Below are 22,674 nucleotides of genomic sequence, written 5' to 3' on the forward strand. Positions count from 1 at the left end.
CTATTGTAGCTCACCCAATCTCTTTTGGAGAATAGATGTTTTTACATGGAGCTGTGCAAGTAACTGAGCTGCTGGAGATGACAACAAGATGACCTACCACAAGGCAGAGTACCAGCAGTGATCTTCCTTAACATATATACCAATGACCAACCCATACACAGCAATATGAGGAGCTTCATATATGCTGCTGATCTATGCATCACATCACAAGAAGACTCGCTACTGCCGAGAATGGACTGACATGTGCACCGAGCAGCCTCTTAGATTATTACAATAAGAACCAGCTTTGCAACAACCCAACCAAGATGCAGGTTACAGCTTTTCACCTATGCCATAGAGAAGCCAAGCAGAAATTAAACATCACTTGGAATGCAATCCCACTGACTAATCAAGCTCTGTGTACTTGGGGATTACATTGGATTGAACACTTACCTTCAAAGCACAAGTAGAGAAGACAAAAGGGAAAGTCAATGCTCACAACATACTTTGGAAGTTGATCACTTCAAAGTGGGCAGTGAACCAAGCTACATTATGAACCACTGCTACTGCCTTGTGTTATTTCTCTGCAGAGTATGCATGTCCAGTAAGGGAACAATCAGTTCATGTCATGAAACTAGACCCAGCTTTAAACAACAGCTGCTGTGAAATAAAAGGATGCCTAAAGCCCACACCAAACCTGTATTTACTGGCTGGCATTGCACCACCTGATATCAGAAGAAAAGGTAGGAAGCCATAAAGATAGATCATAGCATTATGGAAGACCCCAGGCATCCACTCGATGGTCACAGAGAAGTAACCAAACAGTTTAAAACATGAAGGAGTTTTGTGACCAGTATTATGCCCCTGGACACAGAAATTGATAGGGCACGACTGAGGCTATGGAAGGAAAGATTACATGCAATAAGGTGACCTGAAATGGATCTGGAACCTCAGGAGGACCTTTCCAGAGGGGCCGATACAGACTGCTCAACATGGTGATGCCCCAAACCCCTGTGTACGCAAACTGCAAGGTCAAAAAGAAACACGATCAAATGGGGCTAATGACACGAATATAAGCAAGTGAGGTGAAGTCCAGACCATGAAGCACCTACTCATTTACTGACTCCTTGATGAGACCTGCCTTAAGGAGGACCTTGCTGCAGCAACAGAAAGAGCTAACATTTGTGCACATTTCTGGAAAGACACCTAGTTTATGACAAGGACACGATAAGAAGAAACATCTGCTAGTATTTTGGTTCCTTGAAGAAAATGTATATTGAAACACCCTTCCAAAAAATAAAAATAATAATCAAGCTTTCTGTAACTATATCTTGTCTGAAAAAACCAGAAAAGCATGACAGCTATGAAATTTTCAGAGAAAAAGATTTTTGAAGTACTGAAATTATTATAAGCCTGAATGATTGCCTTCTTCCAAATTCCCTGATTTCTAAATATGTCTTTCACTGCAATATTAAACAGTGTAATCTCAAAAGGCAATCCAATTAAAAAATACTTTAGATACAACAGAATGACTTTGCATGTCAAAGACATCCCTTAAAAACAATGGATTTAATAATGTCTTAGGCCATTTACTGAAGAAAAAGGTGAACAAAGAATAAATTAAAGAAAAAGACCAGAGAAATGCAAATGCAAAGTACATAAAATACAAGCCATTCTACATCAGATCTCAAGAATGCCTTGCATTTAAAAAGCTTTTGTGACTTCATCCCAACCATGCAGTTGGTCCAATAAAAGTTATCAACCAAAAAAATGTCTCTCTCCATTCTGCCTTTCAAAAAACAAGGTGCATATCTTATTCTAGGGCTTGCTGTATGTGAGAAAGTACAGTACTCTAACCAACCCACTGGTGGTTTCCTTCTACATCTTCCTTCACTGGTAAAAGGCAAGAAAAAGAACCAAAATAGAAGACCTTAAGCCAGGACTGTCAAACTCTTTTGGCTCCACAGCACCACGGGGCTCCTTGCAGGCCAGATAGGAAGAAGTATGGTGAACAGCAACAATAGCATTAATGCCCATAATACTGAACTGATAAACAATTTACAGGAGCACAGCCAGGCAGCGTGGAGATCAGTGCCCTGCAGGTAAGCCCTGCAGGGGAAGGGGCATGGAGGAGAGAAGGGCATGGGGGCGGGGGGGGGGGAGGCGCTGATCGAGGTCCCCATGGTGAGGGAGGGAGTGGGCAGGGGCTGGGGGTGCTGCCCAGCTAGGGCGGTGAATGGGACCTCAGGGCCAGGACAGGGAGTGGGACAGAACCATGGACAGCTCGTCCAGGTCCAGGTGCTTAAAAATGGGGGCAGGGGTGTTTGAACTAAAGCTAAGTGAAATGAAAGTGCTAGACTTTAGGAAAGCTGATCTCAATGAAGTCAGGCGATTAGTCAGGGACGCACTGCAGAGTAGGAGTTTTGAAGTGATGGGAGCCCAAGAAGGGTGGCTGTACCTTAAGGAAACGATCCTTCGGGCACAAAGTGAGATGATCCCCGTGCGAGGAAAAAGAGGGAAAGGGGCCAGGAGGCTTCCCTGGCTGACCAGAGAAATCCAGGACAGCCTAAGGGCCAAAAGGGGAGCACATCAAAAGTGGAAACAGGGAGAGATCACCAAAGACGAATATACCTCCTCCGCTCGTGCTTCTAGGGAGGCAGTTAGACGGGCCAAAGCTACCATGGAGCTGAGGATGGCATCCCAAGTAAAAGACAACAAGAAATTGTTTTTTAGATATATAGGGAGTAAAAGGAAGGCCCAGGGAGGAATAGGACCCCTGCTAAATGGGCAGAAACAATTGGTGACAGACAGAGGGGACAAGGCTGAACTCCTCAACGAGTCCTTTGCCTCAGTGTTCCTAAGCGAGGGGCACGACAAGTCTCTCACTGGGGTTGTAGAGAGGCAGCAGCAAGGCGCCAGGCTTCCATGTGTAGACCCTGAGATGGTGCAGAGTCACTTGGAAGAACTGGATGCCTTTAAGTCGGCAGGCACAGATGAGCTCCATCCGAGGGTGCTGAAAGCACTGGCCGACATCACTGCAGAGCCACTGGCGGGAATATTTGAACGCTCGTGGTGCACGGGCCGTCCCGGAAGACTGGAAAAGGGCCAATGTGGTCCCCATTTTCAAGAAGGGGAGGAAGGAGGACCCGGGCAACTATAGGCCAGTCAGTCTCACCTCCATTCTTGGCAAAGTCTTTGAAAAAATTATCAAGGCTCACATTTGTGAGAGCCTGGCAGGACAAATTATGCTGAGGGGAAACCAGCATGGGTTCGTGGCAGGCAGATCGTGCCTGACCAATCTAGTCTCTTTTTACGACCAGGTTATGAAACACCTGGACACAGGAGGAGGGGTGGATGTCGTTTATTTAGACTTCAGGAAGGCCTTCGATACGGTATCCCACACCATACTGGTGAACAAGTTAAGAGGCTGTGACTTGGATGACTACACAGTCCGGTGGGTGGTGAATTGGCTGGAGGGTCGCACCCAGAGAGTCGTGGTGGATGGGTCGGTTTCGACCTGGAAGGGTGTGGGCAGTGGGGTCCCGCAGGGCTTGGTCCTTGGACCGATATTCTTTAATGTCTTCATCAGTGACTTGGACGAGGGAGTGAAATGTACTCTGTCCAAGTTTGCAGATGACACAAAGCTATGGGGAGAAGTGGACACGCCGGAGGGCAGGGAACAGCTGCAAGCAGACCTGGACAGGTTGGACAAGTGGGCAGAAAACAACAGAATGCAGTTCAACAAGGAAAAATGCAGAGTGCTGAACCTAGGGAGGAAAAATGTCCGGCACACCTACAGCCTGGGAAAGGACCTGCTGGGTGGCACGGAAGTGGAAAGGGATCTCATAGTCCTAGTGGACTCCAAGATGAACATGAGTCGGCAGTATGACGAAGCCATCAGAAAAGCCAATGGCACTTTATCGTGCATCAGCAGATGCATGACGAATATGTCCAAGGAGGTGATACTTCCCCTCTATCGGGCGCTGGTCAGACCACAGTTGGAGTACTGCGTGCAGTTCTGGGCGCCGCACTTCAAGAAGGATGCAGATAACCTGTAGAGGGTCCAGAGAAGGGCCACTCGTATGGTTAAGGGGCTGTAGACCAAGCCCTATGAGGAGAGACTAGAGAACCTGGACCTTTTCAGCCTCCGTAAGAGAAGGTTGAGAGGCGACTTTATGGCTGCCTATAAGTTCATCACGGGGGCACAGAAGGGAATTGGTGAGTATTTATTCACCAAGGTGCCCCCAGGGGTTACAAGAAATAATGGCCACAAGCTAGCAGAGAGCAGATTTAGATTGGACATTAGGAAGAACTTCTTCACAGTTAGAGTGGCCAAGGTCTGGAACGGGCTCCCAAGGGTGGTGGTGCTCTCCCCTGCCCTGGGGGTCTTCAAGAGGAAGTTAGATGAGATGCTGGGCAGGCAGGGAGTGAGTGGCTGGCATGCGGCTCCAGGGCAAACGAAGCAGGGTGCAAAGCCCGAGCCCACAGCAGGCAGCCCGCATCTGCCCTATGCACAAATCCACGGTGGCATATGCCTCAAATGATTCTCCTAGGGGTTGTGCACAGTGGCGGGGAGCTGCCCCCTTCCCCACCCCTCCTGTACCCCCTGGACCAGCCACTTGCGTGTCCATCCCACTCCCCACTTAGTGTCCCATTCACCACCCTAGCTGGGCAGCGCCCCCCACCCAGCTCCAGCCCCTGTCCTGCCCCACTCCTTTCCTCACTGTTGGGGCCTTGATTTACCCTCCCCATGCCCCTTTTTCACCTCAGATGCATCTGCTGGGTGCTGCTCTCCACACTGCCTGGCTGCGCTCCTGGCCATGTGCATCCTGTGGCTGCATGCATACATGCATGCAGCATCCGGGGGCCCCAGTCAGAAGGCATATTTATTGGTACATTATGATCAGTCTTACATGGCAAGCCATATGAGGAAAGGCTGAGCGATCTGGGTCTCTTCAGCCTGAAGAAAAGAAGGCTGAGAAGGGACTTGATAACTTACCGCTACACCAGGGGAGTACATCAAGCAAGGGCTTGGTGAGCAACTGTTCACCAGGGCATCCGAGGGGAAAACTAGGAGTAACAGCCATAAACTCCTGGAAGACCGATTCAGGCTCAACATTAGGAAAAATTTCACAGTCAGGGTGTCCAGACTGTGGAATAAACTCCCTCCAGAGGTGGTGCAATCACCTATCCTGGAAATCTTCACGAGAAGACTAGACAGTCACCTTGCTGGGGTTACCTGACCCCCAGTTACCTTTCCTGCTTGGTGCAGCAGGCTAGACCCAATGATCTTCCAAGGTCCCTTCCAGCCTTACAATCTATGAATTATTGGGACATTAATCGGCTAACCAGTCAAAAAAAGCTGATAGCCAATAACGTTAGTTTTCCTTTCATCAGTGCCAATCCCACATGGCACCAATATATTGGAGCACCTCTAGTTTTATCCGCAGCTATTTGATATATAGTCCTTTCTTATCATAAGAATCTTATTTCAGCCATAGTCTAGAGTATTTCTTATAGCATTATCTCCCTGGTATCTTTCATCCCCCAAACACTCATCCTCTGATGCTTATTTTCCTGTGTCTACAACCTTAAACATCTGTATCATTAGTTTTCTCACTTAACACAATTGTGCAAGCAGTAAAACGGTTAACCTAAACTTTTCTGATATGCATTTTGTCTGCCTTTTCCTCCCTCCCTGTGCTCTCATGATTGGTTATTCTGCATAAAAAGCATGCTTATCCTGGGAAGACAGCTCTGTTTCTTACCTGGTATCTCTTTCGTTTAAAATATCTAGAGACAGACTCAAGGGTAGGGGATGGCAATTATTTCAGCTGGAGGGCCACTTAATGAGTTTTGGTGAGCTGTTGAGGGCCACACAAAATTTATGGTGAAAATATGATTTGAACAAATTATAGATAAAAATCAAATCATATGCTAAAAATAAAAAAAAAATTACAACAACACATTTTAATTTTATTTTAAAAATATTTTTCTCCTGAGTTATGGTTTTTTTTAAGTGTGTATAGAGGTGATTGCATAACAGCTCAAAATAAGTCTCTCCCCCAAGGGAACTAAAACCAGGCAGCAGGACTCTCAGCTAAGGGAGGATGCCCCCACCCTCAGCAGAGCCCTGCCACTGCCTAGCCACCCCCAAAATCACCAGGGAGCTCCTGCCTCAGCCTGCACCACAACACACCCTCTCAGGAGCTGCCTGCATCCCTAACCCACCTGCCTCCCACCACTTTCTGTCCACACTTGCACCCACCCCCACAAAGGCTGGAGAAGTCCAGCAGCCTCCTCCAGCCTGTCCCAGCTGCCTCTCAGGACTGCACCCACCATCAGTCCCTCTTCCCCCAAAAGGAGTGCTGGGGTCAGCCTCACCTGGGAAGATGGGACAAAAACTGAACTGGCTGGGCTGGCTCACAGTACTGCATGGGGTAAGGTAGGAGGTAGGGCCAGGAGGTGCCAGGGAAGCTCTGCTGCCTCGAGGCACAGGTGCGGTGTGCCCACTGCATGATTCTAGCACCCTGGGCGGCTCCTGCCAGCTGCAAACCACAGGCAGTTGGGGACACTGCCAGCCCAGGCCAAGCAGGGGCACCAGGGCTTGAGTGCAGTTCACCCAGGGCCTGCTGCACAGAGTCTGGCAAACAGGGCTCCTTCTGCTCAGCGGCCCCTGTGGTGCCAGTAGAGGCCAGAGCTGAACCCACTAGGGCCTGCTGTGTAGTGCCAGGCCAGCAGGTGAGTGGGCCTACTTCCACTCAGTGTCCCCTGCAGCACCAGCAGAACTGCTGGAACTGCTATCTGCACTGCCTGCCTGTGGGATAGAATCAATTGGTAGGGCAGGTTTGGTGCACAAGCTGTATTTTGCCCACCCGTGTCATGGTAGTTCCTACCTCAGGAAAGTTAAATACTTAATATATTTCCTATTTTTTGCCACTGTGCTGGCTGCAGTTTCTACACATTAAATCCACATTGTCTGAATTAGTGATTTGGTAGACTTAAACAGCCAACAACAGGGGTGGGAAATACTATTAAAGATGTCACCTTCTTTCAACAAAATTCAGAGGTACTCTGGTTGCTGCCTGACTTCTCTTAACTGTCCTCCAGCTTTTGCACTCACAGCTACCCCTTTGGTTCCATCATGAGGACAGCACTAAGGTCATAATTTGACCCTATTAATGGATAAAGGCCAAGATACAGTATGTGAGAATAGAAAACAAATGAACGGGCTCCAGCAGCAAATAAATAACTGAAGAACAGAATAAGCAGGACAAAGAGAAAAACGATGGACATGAAGGGAGTTAAGGAAATGACATGCAAAATTCTTGACAGTAAAGCCCATTACTTCAAATGGGACTCATGTGCCTAAAACTTCTCTAAGTACACAGGAGAACTAGGTACTCCCCTCTAATGCTTGCTCATACACAGACTTTTCATTTGTGTGCAAAAGCAGTAAGAAGGATGCATTTCTCCCAGCTGTAAACCAGCATGGAGTAACACCCTAATCAGGATTTTACAGTTCTTAGCTAAAATTGATGAGATAAAGCATGCTTACCTGCCGATGAATAATGTCTAGGTTTTCTTTTGCTTTATTCACTAGTTTTTGTATTTCCGCTGAATCCTTTATATGCTTGTTTTCTCTGAAGGCATCTCTTATTCTTCTGATGGCATATGTTCTAAACATTTTTAAAAGACAGAGAGAGAGAGAGAGAGAGAGAGAGAGAGAGAGAGAGAGAGAGAGAGAGAGAGAGAGAGACTGTGTCCATAAATGTATTAATAATTGAACAGTTTTGGAGAATACAATTACTTACATGTTTATCTGCTTCAATTTTTAAAAAAAAATATATTCTCTCTCTCTGTTCAGGTTAAATCTTATCCCATCACAAGAGACAGAGGGGTCTGGGTCTTTAACTGCAGAAGTCACTTTACTAGCACTCAGTGTAGGAACATTTTCCACTTCATATTTTAATTGACTTCAAGTGTACATTGCCTCCAACATGACACAAGACCACCACCAGATTTATATCTGAGCCTACCCAGGACTGGAAAGTATGATTACACATAGGTTACATATAAAGGAACCACAAACAGATTAAAAATGAATCCTTTTCACAACCTGACCCTATGTGTGGAAAAGAAAATGGTAGCCTTAACACTGGAAACAGAGTTGCTAGTAATTCCAAGAGAAATACAGCAAGGCCTCCATGTCATTTATACTTCACCAAGTAAAACTACCCAGACAGGTCTCAATACACATTGTGCTGTTAAGCAATATTATATTCTCTCTGGTTAATATTTTTTACACAAAGCTCTCCTTGCAGCAATAAGAGGGTCCCACAAGAGAATACCAATAGTTATTGGGCCTCCTGTTATTGCTGTTAAGACACACTAGTACTTGGCAGTATTAAGAACAAACTTGAAGCAGCACAGCAGAACTACTACTGCTGGATGATAGCTCTAGATACTGCAAAATTCAAGAACAGGACAAGAAAAACAGATAAGCAAAATATCATTTACAAGATCAATTTGCAGTAGTGCACAGATTCTTAGTCTTAGCATCCCAAAGGCCACCAGGCACAATGCTAACCAGTGAATACATTTCAGGTTAGTGACTATTCTCAATTTTTCGCCAGCTTACAAAGGTGAGTTGATAAATCAGATATTGAAAAAGGGGGGTTGTTTTTCTAAATGTACATTTTACTTTCTACTCCACATACGATGTGCTTATTTCCATGAACAGGTGAGAAAGAGGATACAGCTTCCACCTTCAGGAAGCATCAGATAAAATTTCCAAGTTTTTTCTGAGTCCTTTACCCTGCTTAAAAACTAAATATTTAATCTTTGCAAGGGGCACAATGAATATCTCAACGTAATTCAGTATTAAAATGTAAAGACACTTCTAACTAGCTATTAAATGCTTTTCTTACAGGCTTGGTTACATGAAGTACACTTGGTAATTCTAATAAACTATTTTTGTAATTTCACACTATTCTTTCCTATCACCATACCAGATGCCTCATACCCATACTGTTTACTGCACAAAGTATGAAACACTGACATGTTGAACTGAAAAAGAAAATGGTATATTTTGAACAGTTACTTTACAATATTCTATACAGACATAATACAAGTTTTAGAAATCTGAAATTTGATAATTATAAAAAAGCTAAAATGAAAAGACAACTCTTTTAATAATGAACAGGAGATTCTTTGGTGGGAAAATAATAAAGATTAACCACCTGCTTCCCTGCCATGCCATTAGATGGTGCTAACTAGCTCTTAACACAGCTTCCATGAACCAAATGACACGTTTCTGTATGAGCTCCTCATAAATAATACATTTTAATCACAGGACCCAGGATGGTTATGGAGTGCCACCCTGCTGCCACACACCAGCAGATGGTGTGTGCTTTTAATTAGGGCCTGTTCACCTATAATGTGACACGGGTGTGTGTGTGCTGTTAATAGAATTTATTAAATATGGAAGCTCATTCTCATCTGCAGCTGGTGTCCTAGCAAAGTGTTAAGGGGAGACTATTTACCTCTTCTGGAAAACAAATCATTAAGATTTAGTTTAATTTTGCAGTTTGATAGTAAACGACTGGATTTCAAACCTACTGCCAGCATAGAGTACATGACCACGTCAAAGACACGCTGTTTCTTAAAGGAAAAAAAATAAATGGTTTGCAAGAGATATAAATGGATATCGAAGCTGCAACTTAAAAAAATTATACCTGTTACTGGGCATGATTCTGTAAAACACAGACAAAGATGAATAACAACTTGAATCAACCTAATGATTTTAAGGAGATTAAACACAAGCTCATTTGGCAGAATAGGTCTGGGACTGGTTTTGTTCTTCTGCATGAATGGTGGATTCATTTGTATACCTTCTACCTCATTTCAGCAGAGTTGTTTGAAGAGAAAAGTCAGTGTATTTAAAAAGTGGAATGATATTTATTGTGCAAATACCATGCACGGGCAAGAAATGATCCTATATTAGTAAGGATTTACTTAAACTTCAAAGGATTATCTGTAATCTGTCATTTCCCTTCTCTAACTTCAATAAGGTCTTATATCTGTGTTAACATCTATATTAAACACCAATCCTGAAAAGACTTAAGCACATGCTTAACTGTAATAAGACAAGTAGCTCCAATGAATTAAATGGACTAATTACATACATAAACCCATGCTGAAGTCTCTGTAAAAACTCTACCCTAACCCAAATATGCAACACCTACCAGTAGAAAATATTATCAATGGCATAACTAGGGAAGGGTGATAAACTGGCGCTGGGGGCAGTTGCCCCTTTCGGGGGGAGGGTGGATCACGCGACCAAAAAAAAGCTGCCACATTCACAGCAGCAAATGCAAGTTGCTGCTTCTTCTTTACCCCCGGCACCTAGCTGAGTCCCTACATCACTGAGTATCTCAGTGCCCTCTACAGCTCTTTAGATTCACAACTCTCTGGCAGGGTAAGGTAAAAAATATTGTACAGAGACTAGGAAACAGAAGCTCAGAAGATGCAAGGGATTTGCCTATGGTCACATAAGAAGTCTGTGACAAAACAACATACAGAACCTAGACCTCCTACCTAACACCCAAACCCATACATTAAATATTAACCCATACATTAAATATTAAAATACCCTTTTTCTTCTTGTAGGAAGGGAAAGGCAAAAAATATCCTAACCCCAATTCATTCAGATTTCGTCAAGATTTGTGTTTAGAGATATTTATATCTGGGGGCTTTTTAAGGTAACGTATTTTACAACAGATTTTTATCTGCAAAAATTGTTGTGAACAGCCCTAATTCTGAATTTTTTTTCCTCCTTAGGATATCAAGTTTAAGAACAATGTTTATACTAAAACCCAACAGTAATACTATACTGGTTGCCATACTGCTACAGCTCTTTGCGCAACTGAACCCACATGAAAATAAATGCACTTGTATATGAAATAAGAAATAAAAGACACAGAAGAGCCTGGATAGCACTCAATACACACCTTTTGATTTTCTCTTGCGAATAACTGCTTCAAGGAAAACTCTTTGTTTGGCAGTTAATCAGTTGCAGACTGAACACTAAAATCACCATGATAACACCCATTCTCAGCTGAAATAGTATAACATACCACAAAAACCCACCCATATTTTCAAATGGGCACAGGATCTAAGTGAGAGGCAGAGTTCCTGAATATCTTTGAATTTAAAAACACACACGTGCATACCCCCCTCAGCCAGAAATAAGAGCTATTTACAGGGATCACTGCACATATACTAGATTTGTCAGTCTGAACACCATGTCAGAAGTGTTACAGTTGCCTCAAGAAAATAAACTGCAAACTATAGTGAGTGCAATGTCTTGCATTACAAGGATCACAATAAGTATCTGAAGTCAGCATTACAAGTTAACAGGGTGTCACAGATCTCACAGAACGTGCTCAGGACCTCTCTGGCTTTGCCTATGTATCTGAATGCTCCCCAAAGCCAGCCCAGGCATGTCTCCTAGAATAGGGAACAAGGGAAGCCATGAGTCCTTCCAGCTCCTGAGATCCTGGCCTTTTGGTCCCCAACTGCCCCTGATTTTCTGTGGACCTGACTCAGGGAGCCTTCTCCTACTCAACTTCTGAGAGAGGGACCTTACATCAATTGGGCAAAGGTGTATACCCTGCAGTTCCAAGCAGCAAAACAGACAACTTTTCACTAGAGGCATTTACTGGGACAAAGGCTACCCAACCAAAGGCTCTATCAAGCAATCCTCTGTCAAGCCCTCACAGCTGCAAAGTCCCCACTTGTAAATAAAGGGAAGTGAATCTTCTGCTCCATTCAACACTGGTGTAGCCTTACCTGGAGCACTGTGTCCAGTTTGGGGCTCCACACTTCAAGAAGGATGTGGACAGATTGGCAAGAGTCCAGGGAGTGACAAAAAAATGCAAATAGGCTTGGAAAGTATGATTAACAGTGGAAGACTGAAGGAACTAGGGTTATTTTGTCTGGAAGAGAGAAGACTGAGGGGGGATGGGGATACAGTTTTCAAATACCTGAAGGGCAGTTATAAATAAGGTGCCCATAACAATGAGAGAAATCTGAGATTGGAAGTGGGGATGGCCGGCACACATGTGTACACACATACACAAAACCCTGACCCCATGGCTCTTAGAAGGGGGCCAGGTGGGACAGCACAGCACACAAGTGTACACACATGCGTGCACACACACACACACGCACGTACGTGCACCCCTGACCCCATGGCTCCCAGGAAAGCATGCACACCCCACCCCCGACTCAGGAGCTGCACATGCATGCGGGTTCCTGCCAATCCAAGATTTTTGCTTCAATTTTCTCCCAAGGCTGGGATGCTGAGATAGCCTCCAAAATCTGGGACTATCCCAGATCACAGCGATTCAACAAAAGTCTTTATTTTTGTCACTTTTGTCCATTCAGTACCATTTTGAGTATATTCAGCTTCACTGTGATTTATGGAAACAATTTTTTCTTGTTTTTCCAAAGAACCTTTGAACATCAACAAAGGAAGGAAAAACATTTTTAAACAGGAAACTGACTATAAAAGCACAAAATTGGCTCAAGGATTAAAGGGCGGGTATAGCATCTGAAACTACATCAAACTTTTTTTTTTTTTTAAAGACTGATTAGATTTCATATTGTTGATATCCTTTAAAAGTCAAATTGCTACTAATGTAATGTAGCACTCCTAAAGAGCAGGGTGCTTATACAATTTCTCTATACTGCAGATAGTTACTTACCTGCAGTGGAAAATGCAGACACTTGGTAGTTCTGAAAAACATGAGTTCCAGAAAGAAAGCCAGGAAGGTAAGATAGCTCCATAAATGGTAGAAATTACACTTGCCCTAAGCACATTTTATACAGTTGAACAGATTTACAAACAGCTAGCATGCTGACACTAATTCTTAGGCACTTAGGCACCATTAAAACCCCTCCTTGCAAATTAGTTCAATTTAAGTGCAATTAAGCATCTAAAACACCGAAATCCATTCTACTGACATTTGGTTAGAAACAGATTCTTCATAATATAAACCGATTTGGCAGAGTAAAAGGGTCACTCAATATTGAACTGAAGTTCCTAAATGCTGAGGTATCCCAATACAGTCTTACTTTTGTATTTCTAAACTTGTTTTTTAGTGATTCAGTAAAGCAATACCTGAAACATTGTAAAATGAAATTGAGCTAGAAAATGTACTTATTCAAGAGCATCCAACTGTTGAAAATAGCTGGCAAAAGTTGTTCAATGAAGCCATTGTTTTAGGAAGGACTATGCCAAGGTAAAGATGTAAAGACTGTTATGCTTGTAGCTACTATTGTAAAAAAATGGTTGGAGTGGGAGGGAGGACGGAAATTATGGTCAAAATGCCTTGAGACTACATTAATCTCAGGCTGCATTTCAGCTCAAGTCTTTAGAGATACTTCTTTATTCTTGATGGTTAGATTTTTGAAGTTTTGTTTTGGGACAGATTCTATGTGCCACTGAAATATTTTGCATGATGTTCTTGGAGGCTTCACTTGATACACCCTGTTTCCCATCTTTGGTTTGTACTGATTTTGCATCTGATTTTGTACCTTGTGATCTCATATATTGTTGTTCTGCCTCCTACCTATGCAGCAGTTTCTGATTATTTTGCCAAGTCCTCTAGAGACTTTTTTTTGTCTTTAGCATTTCTTTTCACCTCCTTTTCCTTTTCCTTAGACTCTCTTCTCTCGTTTCAGGGGTGTCCAACTCATCTAGCCCTGTGGGCCAGATAAATGGCCTAGGGCCAGCCCCACAGCCCAGAATGAGCGCACCCATCTTCCCAAACACCTGCATACCAGATCTAGTGCCCACAATGCCTGCTTTAGTTGGTCTGGGCAGTCGCCATGTGCACTATGGGTCCTAGACTGCTGGACTGGGTAATGTATGGTTCGTGTCCTTGACCAGCCAGAGAGGGCACTTCCCCGGACTGGCAGAAGCAGGCACTGGATCCAGCATGTGGGGGGCAGGGTGTGTCCCAGATTGGCCCTGCATGGGGCCAGCATGAGGGGCTGGATAATGTGGCTCTGCAGGCAAGATCTTGCCCATAGGCAACATCTTTGACACTCCTACCATATATTCCTCACCACAATTATCCAATAAGTTGTGCCAAGACATTGGAACTAGAAAGCGAGAATAACAAAAGACTTCAGAGAAGTAGAATGAGAAAGCACTTAATAATTTTTAATCCAGGTCTGAACAGCTCCTTGGGATCCTTGTGAAGAGATACTGCAAGACCAAAAGCATCTATTAACAAAATTCATTTTTCATTGGAAGCTCAGTCCATATTTTTAAGAGGAGGAAAAAGTAGACTATGAAAAGTAGCTTCCTGATATAATTTAAAATCATTTTATCATCCAAACATATCACTGTTTTAATAGAAACTGTCCTTTTATCTTCTGCTGCTATTTTCAAGAAGGTCAAAAACTCAGTTAGCTGGTACCCATGAGCCCCCAATGAGAATGTGTAATTAAAGGTATTCATTCTTCTGTTTTATGCCTAGAATCATAGGGAATGGGCAGTAGCTTCCAATTTTAAAACCTTAGCCCTGGGTAAAAGGAATAGTAAAAACAAAGCTACAATTATACATCTTTTGTTCTTTACACATATGGGCTTTTACACTAAAATTTACTTCAAAGTTTCCTGCTTCTGTTATTCCCTGAAGTGCAGCTCCCTCATATTATAGTGTCACTGCCTTAAAAAAAAAGTTAGTATTCCAAGAAGTCCGAACCACTGACAACTGTAGAAATACTGAGATGGCAACAGATATAATACACCGAAAGAACTGCTCTTTGGGGAGTTAGATACTTTGATTCTGAGTATGTTTATTTATCCAAGACCTGACTTAAAAATATCATAGTAGTTTTTCTTAAAAGACACAAGAGCTAAGCCTTGAAGGTGTTTTTGCAAAAATGGACTATTGCAAGGAACTGAAACTCTGTGCACTGGCACACTTGTTTTTAACCACACAGCACTTTTCCTTTAAAATAATTCTCGCCGAGTAATAATGCTAGACAGCTTCAACAACATTTTGTATTTAGCAGTGCTCACAACACACTAAAGGTTTAAGTCATCTTTCAAAGGTAACCTTACAAATGTGCTGACATTTCTCCTTCGCTATGATTGTGAACAAAGATAATGTGTTAATGGAGCATATCACAGTTACAGCGAACAGACTGCTAAAGATAATGACATAGCTAGTCCAGATTATTACTAAGAATGATACAAAGCACTGATGTAAAACCATAATGGATAGGCTATGATAGTCAGAGTAAACAAAATGGAATAATCAGGTGGAAAAAATAAGATATAAAATTCAAAATACTTTTTCAAGAAAATAGAATATAAATGATTCTCTCTCCTTAACAACTAAAAATGCATTTAAAAAGTTATAAATTACAGTACCAAATCTACAGGACAACCACTATGGTGAATAGTTCTAAAAAGATTTTACTTAGGAAATTATGCATAGAAACGTAATGCAGGCAGGTGGAACATTCCTACATTAGGAAAGAATCCCTTCTAAAAACTGTTTCCTTTCCCTGTTTATGTTCTGATGCTTGTTTTCTCCCCTCCAATTTACTCCAGTGACATTTATAGTCTTGATATACTAACAATATTTTCTAGAATTTCAGTCCATAATGGCAAAATGCGAGTTGGATAGGATTTGCTCCACTATACTTGCTTTTCAGAACTGCAAGTACTTAAAAAATGGAAAGCCTCAGGGACAAAAAGCTGCAGAAGTTTCATTTTAAAGTTACCTAAAACTTTTATTGCTTGACTAGCTATCAGTGCTGACTTTTCAGTGTACAGAAATTACTCAAAAGGGGAGACAAGTTTTCTTCTGTTTTACATTTTAATATATGCAGGTCTCATTAGCTGTCACCAATAAAGGCCAAACAAAAATTTTTAAGTATTTTATGTCAGTGTTTCTCAACCTTTTAGGACTTGAGGCACCTCCCAGAAAGTGTTCGGCTCGTAGTTTTTAATTGGTTTTTGACTGTGGAAGAATAATAGAACAATTCTTCTGTTGCAAAGAACTCAGAAAGACCATGACAGGTCAGAACATCTTTGATGCTATGGATTCCCATCTGAAATCTCTGGGTTTATCTTGTGAATTGCATATAGGTGTTTGCACACCTAACAATGTTAGTATTGGTTAGTGTCCTTAGAAAGGTCTTACAGCACCCTGGCTGAGAATCTTTGCCCTTTGTAAACACTTCAATGCAAAGTTAAATTTGAGAATTTAATGATAAAACAGGCACTTATAACCAGTAATCACATTAAATTCTTCCTCATGTAGTCACCCCCTCAAGGCTTTACCACTCACTAAACATCTTTTTAGAATTTCTGGGCTAAAGTTTCAATACAGTGAAGGTGCTTGGCTGTATTATAAAAGCTGACGGCTACTCCAAACTATGATTTTGGAAGGGAAAAGTTAAAACTTGACCAGCAAATGGGAAAATTGATATTTATTATAAAGAGTTTTTATGAATATAAACTTCTAAATGTTAGCGGTAGATCAGTGCAGGGTCAACTTCCCAAATTCACTAAGAAATGACAACTTAGGAACCTGTTTTGCTGGTAATGCCTTTCCCAAGGAATTATGCAATGAAATTAAGAGGGCACTGGTTGGTTTTACAGCTAATGTAGAGAGACCCCCCTGAGTTGCAGTGGAAATGTTCAGAAGCAGCAGCATTGGCAGTATTGAGCAAAGCAAGCCTGGTAGAGGGGTAAAACTATGGGCTGTCTATACACATGCTCAGGGATGGGGGTTAATTAGAACAGTTCCTGGACAGATGCTCTAATTAAACTGGCTCACCATCACCTGTCTTAAGCCCACGTGTGTTTCAAAATGGCCATGAAACGCTTTATCTAAAGCTTATTTGAGGTTTAGATAAAGCACCCCCATGGCCATTTTGAAACACGTGAGGACTTACTACATGCGACAGTGAGGCGACGCTGGAGCATTCTATTTAGAATGCGGAGGAGACTTGATTAATCAAGTCTGCTCCATTGCATTCTAATTGGAACGTGAACAAGCATGTCTATCGACACCCACGGAGACTTGAACTCTCCCATCAAGCAGGAGATGGAGCAGGAAGAAAAGTGAAGATTTTTTTCCCTTTCAGCAATTATGTCAGAGTTTCACATATCTACCAGGCAAAGGTCGAGATCATAGACAAAACTTCTAAGCACTGTCTAGGAGACTGAACCATGGTAGAAATTCCAGACTGCCCATCTCCAACCTTCCAACCTATTTAACTAGAAAGTTCAGTCCTCCAAACCGCTCCTAAAAATGGCTTGCTTGGAGAGAGTGGTGGTGAAATATTCAGAAAATAATCTGAAAGACTGGCTTTTCATAAAAATATCCCATGCCCGCTCCCCTTCTAATGCAAGGCTAGTGGTAAATACTACATGATCAATATGCTTTTGATGCACATTAAATCTTTCATAGAGGCCCTGTGAATATCAGGATATGTAGAAACTTGACCCATTCTACAGAGGGAATATCAAATTAAAACAAAAACTAAAACAAAAATAAAACCTAACAATTTACTCTTGTCACTCCATGTCCTTGATGGTAGGAATTACTAAAACTAGAAAAAAGTTTTCACTTTTAAAAGCAAGCTATCCAACATGAGTAATCAAAAACTAAGAAGACTTTTCTAAAGTGCATTATTATAGCATTGTAACTAAAAAAAACGGTTCTTCTTTTTAATCTCTCTAAAAAATGAAGCCCCCTCTACCAACTTGACCATGATCAATACCTGCCTAGATCAGGGAGTAAGACTTATTTGAGGCTAAATGTTTTCCAGTTTTGAACTTCAACAAAAAGAACAATGCATACTACCAGAGTGATGCCACTTATACTATTCATACATGCATTGTTCCTTTTTGTGAAGTTCTCTGAATACTTGTAACACATACTGTCATTTTTAATGTTTAAAAATGGAAACTATCACTGGCCTAAAACTAAGAATAAAACATTCAGCAAACAGGAGTGCTTTTGAGAAAGTTACAACTAGAAAAGGGGAGGGGGGAAATAAAATCTCAGATGCAAGAGCTCCTTTAATCCTAATTGGAGTTGATACTGCAACTCCATATTGTCAAAAAAGGGAAAGAAAAGCTTTACTAGCCTAGGACCCAAGTGAACAAGTCATTCCATTAATGAGGCACCAGACTGAGAACTGCTGCAGGGGTTACAAGTACAATTTGCCACAGATGAAAAGTACCCTTATGACCTGAAATGACAAATGGCTCCAAAATAAAGTTTCAATGTCTATGACCCTGACAGATGCCAGCTAGGATTCTGGGATAGTTTAGTAGTATAATTATCAGATGTGGGCTACCTACAGCCTTGGAATGACAAGTTCAAACCTGACAAGATTGATTCATCCCTTCATCCTTATGAGGTAGATAAATATCATCTGGTTTGCTATGCTGGTCTTTCTGACACATCCTTAAAGGGAGGCCCAGTCTGTTGTGAATTTCCATTAAAAATTCCATTATGCTTGTACTAAGACTAGTTTTACCCTGGCCAAAATTTCCCTATGCCACTACTGTGTAAATGCTCTACATTGGCTAACTGCCACCCTCCATCCACCCTAGAGAGAGCTGGTTTTCAGTAATGTTTTATGCATACCACACAGACAGTAGAATATTTCAGGATCCTCTGTGATAAAAGATAGGCCACCTTTCAGTCTGCTTGTAGGCAATATGTTAAGTGTCAGTTGAAGGAAGGGGGCCTTCTTTAATTTCCTTTCCTCATCTCCCTCTACCATAGCTTTTTTCCTACCCAAGAATCTCCATTCTTCACCTTAGCTACAGTGACAATTATCCCTCCCTTGGGTTCCCATCACCACAAGATGGAATGGCCCACCTTGTCTCCGACTTAGAGCAAAGCAGAGCAAGTTTGGCTTAGCAAACGTGGAACAACACAGCTGACAACAGTGATGGATGTTTGAAATTACAATGGAATACTTAGCAGTGTAGTTAATCACACTAATATATGCAAAGCTCATTACTCAAATCCAAAGTCTAAAGTCAATTTGGAATACATAAAACCACTATCTTACTTCTTGCCTACAACAAAGTAATGATTTTTTTATATAACATTTGGGATTGTAAATATATCTATCCCCTTTGAACACTACATGAAATGTTTACAGAAGTCTGGATGCTGACCACCTCCATAAGAATGCCACAGGCAGAGGATGAAAAGGAAAAAAAGTTTTGCATTTTGAATGCTACATAAAGCATAAGCTTAAGTATACTAGGTTTTTCCCTTTGCACCTGCTTTAGGTTAACTACCTATAGACTACTGAATTGAAACCAACTCCTTACAAAGGATAATTCTTGACCAGCATAACTGTAGGCCAAAAATCCAAATACGAATAAATGAGATTACATATATCCAAAACCTAAGCGTCACTTCATTCCCATGAAAGATTAGTAGTTCCTTACATGACAGAAAAATAGAAGGATCTTTAAAGTGAAGAAACCAATCCTTGGGAGAAAAATGTTAAAGGAAGGTCTCTGAAGTTCCCAAATTACACATATATTGAGTATATCAGACAGATTTGGGTTGAAGAGACACAGCTCATCCCAATCCAGAACTTAAACCACTGAACATTACAGTCGGTCATATATTATGCCACAACTCTGCGACATGACTTTCTGCATTATACTACTCTAAGAAGGAGCCTAAATCACCACCAGTAATGCCACCAGAGTCCATGAAGAGGCGGAGACGGGAGCAAGCAGCTTTGTATGCTGTTACAAAACAAGATACCTGGAACTACAGATCTGTGGACTGGTGAGAAAAAATGCCCATCACCCAAAACATGACACAAAAATCGATGCCTGAAGGGACTCCAGCTCAATAAATTTAACTTGTTAGAATTTGTTTCTGATTTGGATTCAATGGTGTCATGTTAGCGAAAGTAATATTCAATCCTAAATAAGGCAAAGTAACACAAAATTGTCTGGAATCCACAACCCAGCAAAGGAATAATCCAGTTATACCTGAACTTTTTTTTTTTTGGTCACTAACACTTTAAAGAGAGGTAGACAAAGGGTCCAGTTTTAGTTATTCCCCCAATGAAGTGGGAAGTGTTTCATCAGGAGCACCCAAAGGGGGCTAAAGGTAGATTCTACTTTCCCTCATCTTTAAGACCAAGGTGGTGTCCTGGGAATCTACGGGGGGCAGCAGGGAATGCACAACCTTGATCTGACCAAACAATAAGTATCAAAAGAACTCGGATGCTAAGCAGAAATGAAATATCTATGTGCCAAATCAGTGAGCATAAGTTATTAAAATAAACTCACTGCTAGATCATCCATGCACTGGAAGCAGTTTAATATTTACCTCTGCAGCAGAAAGATATGTAACCCAAATGGTATGCCAAGACATACCCCCTCTCCAACTGAAGGGATCAGAGCAGATGCATGAGCACTGTGGAAGGTGTAGGGACCCTCCTTCCCCTATAAAGCAGAGCCAGGTCACCACTGGGGACTTAACCATATACCTTTTAACGAAAGAAACAGTGGTGGGAACATAACATATATAAACCAGGGGATATAGGGGATACTACAATACCCCGAGGGGACAGGATTCAATAAAGGTTAAGCGTTCACATTCGTAGACATATTCATCCAGTTGACAAAAGACAGGTTTAACAAAGTATATAGCTCAAACAACACAACAAACTATACTGGTTGGCAAAAAATAAAAAGCACAAAATACAAAACGCCAAACAACAAAAGATATAGAGTGTAGGTACCGGGGGGAAAACACAATGACCCCCTCCACTGCAACAAGAATTGCTCCCCCTGACATTTCATTCACCCCTACTTGACCCAGCCAGGACTTGAACGCAGATCTCCCACATGGTAGGCAGAAACTGTATCACACACACTAGTGCTGAGACTGCTCCAGGCTGCTAAGGCTTTTGACCTTCTGGGATGGTCCCGCCTCATTTCGAGCTGCCCCACCGCTTGCTGGAGAAACTAGAAGCAGAGCTGGGAGTCTCTCGGGTTGCTGCACAGCTTCTTGCTGGAGCCAGACAGGGAACCTCTCCTGCCGGCCGCACGCCACACTGACCCAGCCTCTTGCTGGGGATCCTGGAGCCCAGCAGGGAGCCTCACCTGCCGGCTGCACGCCACGCTGCTGGGAATTCAACCACTGCCTTTGGGTCCTGCTCCTTCAGGCTCTTCTGGTGTAACTGCTCCCACCCCGCTGGCCCAGCTCTTGCCAGCTCTTTAAAACTCCATCTTCGTCACCCCTCACAGGTCTCCTGGAGTCAGCTGCGCTGCCCCTTTTATCCCCCTCCAGGTGACCCGAGGGGCCAATCAAGGGACATGGAGGGTGAGTCTCTGGGGCCTCATTGGTGAGGAAAGGGAATCCCCAAGCCCTTCAATCATTTTTTACCCTTTCAAAACCCCTGGGCCAAATCACTACTGGCTGGCCCATCACATAGAGATCAGAGAGATCCAGGGTCTGCAGAGGAAGAGATTGATTCACAGCCCCCCTCCCCCCACCAAAGAGAAATAATTACAATTATTATATCATCAAGTCAAGCCTAATTAATTAGGCCAGAAGTTAAAATGGAAGGTACAAGAAGCAGCCTAGTGAAAGGGAGTTTCCTGAAATTTTCTTTCATGGCTTATGCTCTAAAGGAAAGAATATTGTGCCATTCTCTCCAATCTGAAAATGTTTCCAGCTGGCTTGTTCAAAAGTCATGCGAGTTTTTGTATTTTGAGCCCCTAATTTCCTGCACAGGAACATGGAAAGCATTTAAAGGCTAGAGACAAAAATCACAAGAAAAAAAATGACAATGTGATAGTAGCACTTTTAGTTCTCTCTTAACTGAAAACTGAAAAGCAAATATAGATGTTCTCTTCTCCCTGCCCCACAACATAAGTGTGTGTAAGAAAGTGTTCCTCTTGGGTAACAATCAGACTCAGTGCAAAGTCAACCTCTGGTTTAAAGCTTTATTACATGGAACAGTATCAGTGCTGATATTTCAAAGCAGTAATCATCAGAGGTATAAATAAGTATACATAAAAAGAGAGGTCAGCTCATCATAACAAAGTAATAATCATACATGAAATAAAGATTGTAACAGGTTACCTTTTCCCTTGACTTGTGGAATGACCTTCCCATTCCTATACACCTCAATTCTGCTATGCTTGCTTAGGGCAAATAACCCACAAGAGTAACAGAAGGCTTGGCAGACAAGGTTCCTTGGGTGAATTTGATATCTTTTATTAGACCAACCCAAATGGTTGGAGAATAGTTATTAAGCAAGCTTTCGGGTTCAAAAACCCTTCGTCAGGCTAAGGACGCTGCAGCAGTTGGTGTGTGCTCTTCGTGGATGGAATGAAAAGTAAAGAAGCCAGGGGCTGGGCTGGGCTGGGGAGTCAGTTGCCAGGCAGATTGTAATGTATCAAAAATCCAATGTCTGTGTTTAGTCCCTGATCTCTAGTATCCAGCAGGTTGATGAAACGGAGCTCATAGGCTCATCTCTGGGATGTGTTGTGTAAATTTCCCTTGAGGATCAGGACTGAGAGATTGGAGAGAGAGTGGCCCTCCTGTGAGAAATATGCCCCCACCAGTAATTGGGTGTTTCTGTCTTTGATGG

The 22,674-nt window shown here is 42.4% G+C and overlaps 1 protein-coding gene across 5 annotated transcripts in view; it reads right to left on the reverse strand.

Moving 5' to 3' along the window:
• The window catches only part of LYRM4 (LYR motif containing 4), a 129,191-nt gene that overhangs the window by 86,466 nt on the left and 20,051 nt on the right, over nt 1–22,674 (reverse strand). For all 5 annotated transcript variants that reach the window (XR_002091169.2, XR_002091172.2, XM_014606982.3 and 2 more), the window contains exon 2: nt 7,538–7,658. Coding sequence is in view for 3 of the 5 variants with exons in the window: in XM_014606982.3 (XP_014462468.1) it covers nt 7,538–7,658 (121 nt within the window). In the remaining 2 variants the exon portion in view is untranslated. The remainder of the gene's footprint in view (nt 1–7,537; nt 7,659–22,674) is intronic.

This window comes from Alligator mississippiensis, chromosome 3, assembly GCF_030867095.1.
Source record: "Alligator mississippiensis isolate rAllMis1 chromosome 3, rAllMis1, whole genome shotgun sequence".
Lineage (NCBI taxonomy): Eukaryota > Metazoa > Chordata > Crocodylia > Alligatoridae > Alligator > Alligator mississippiensis.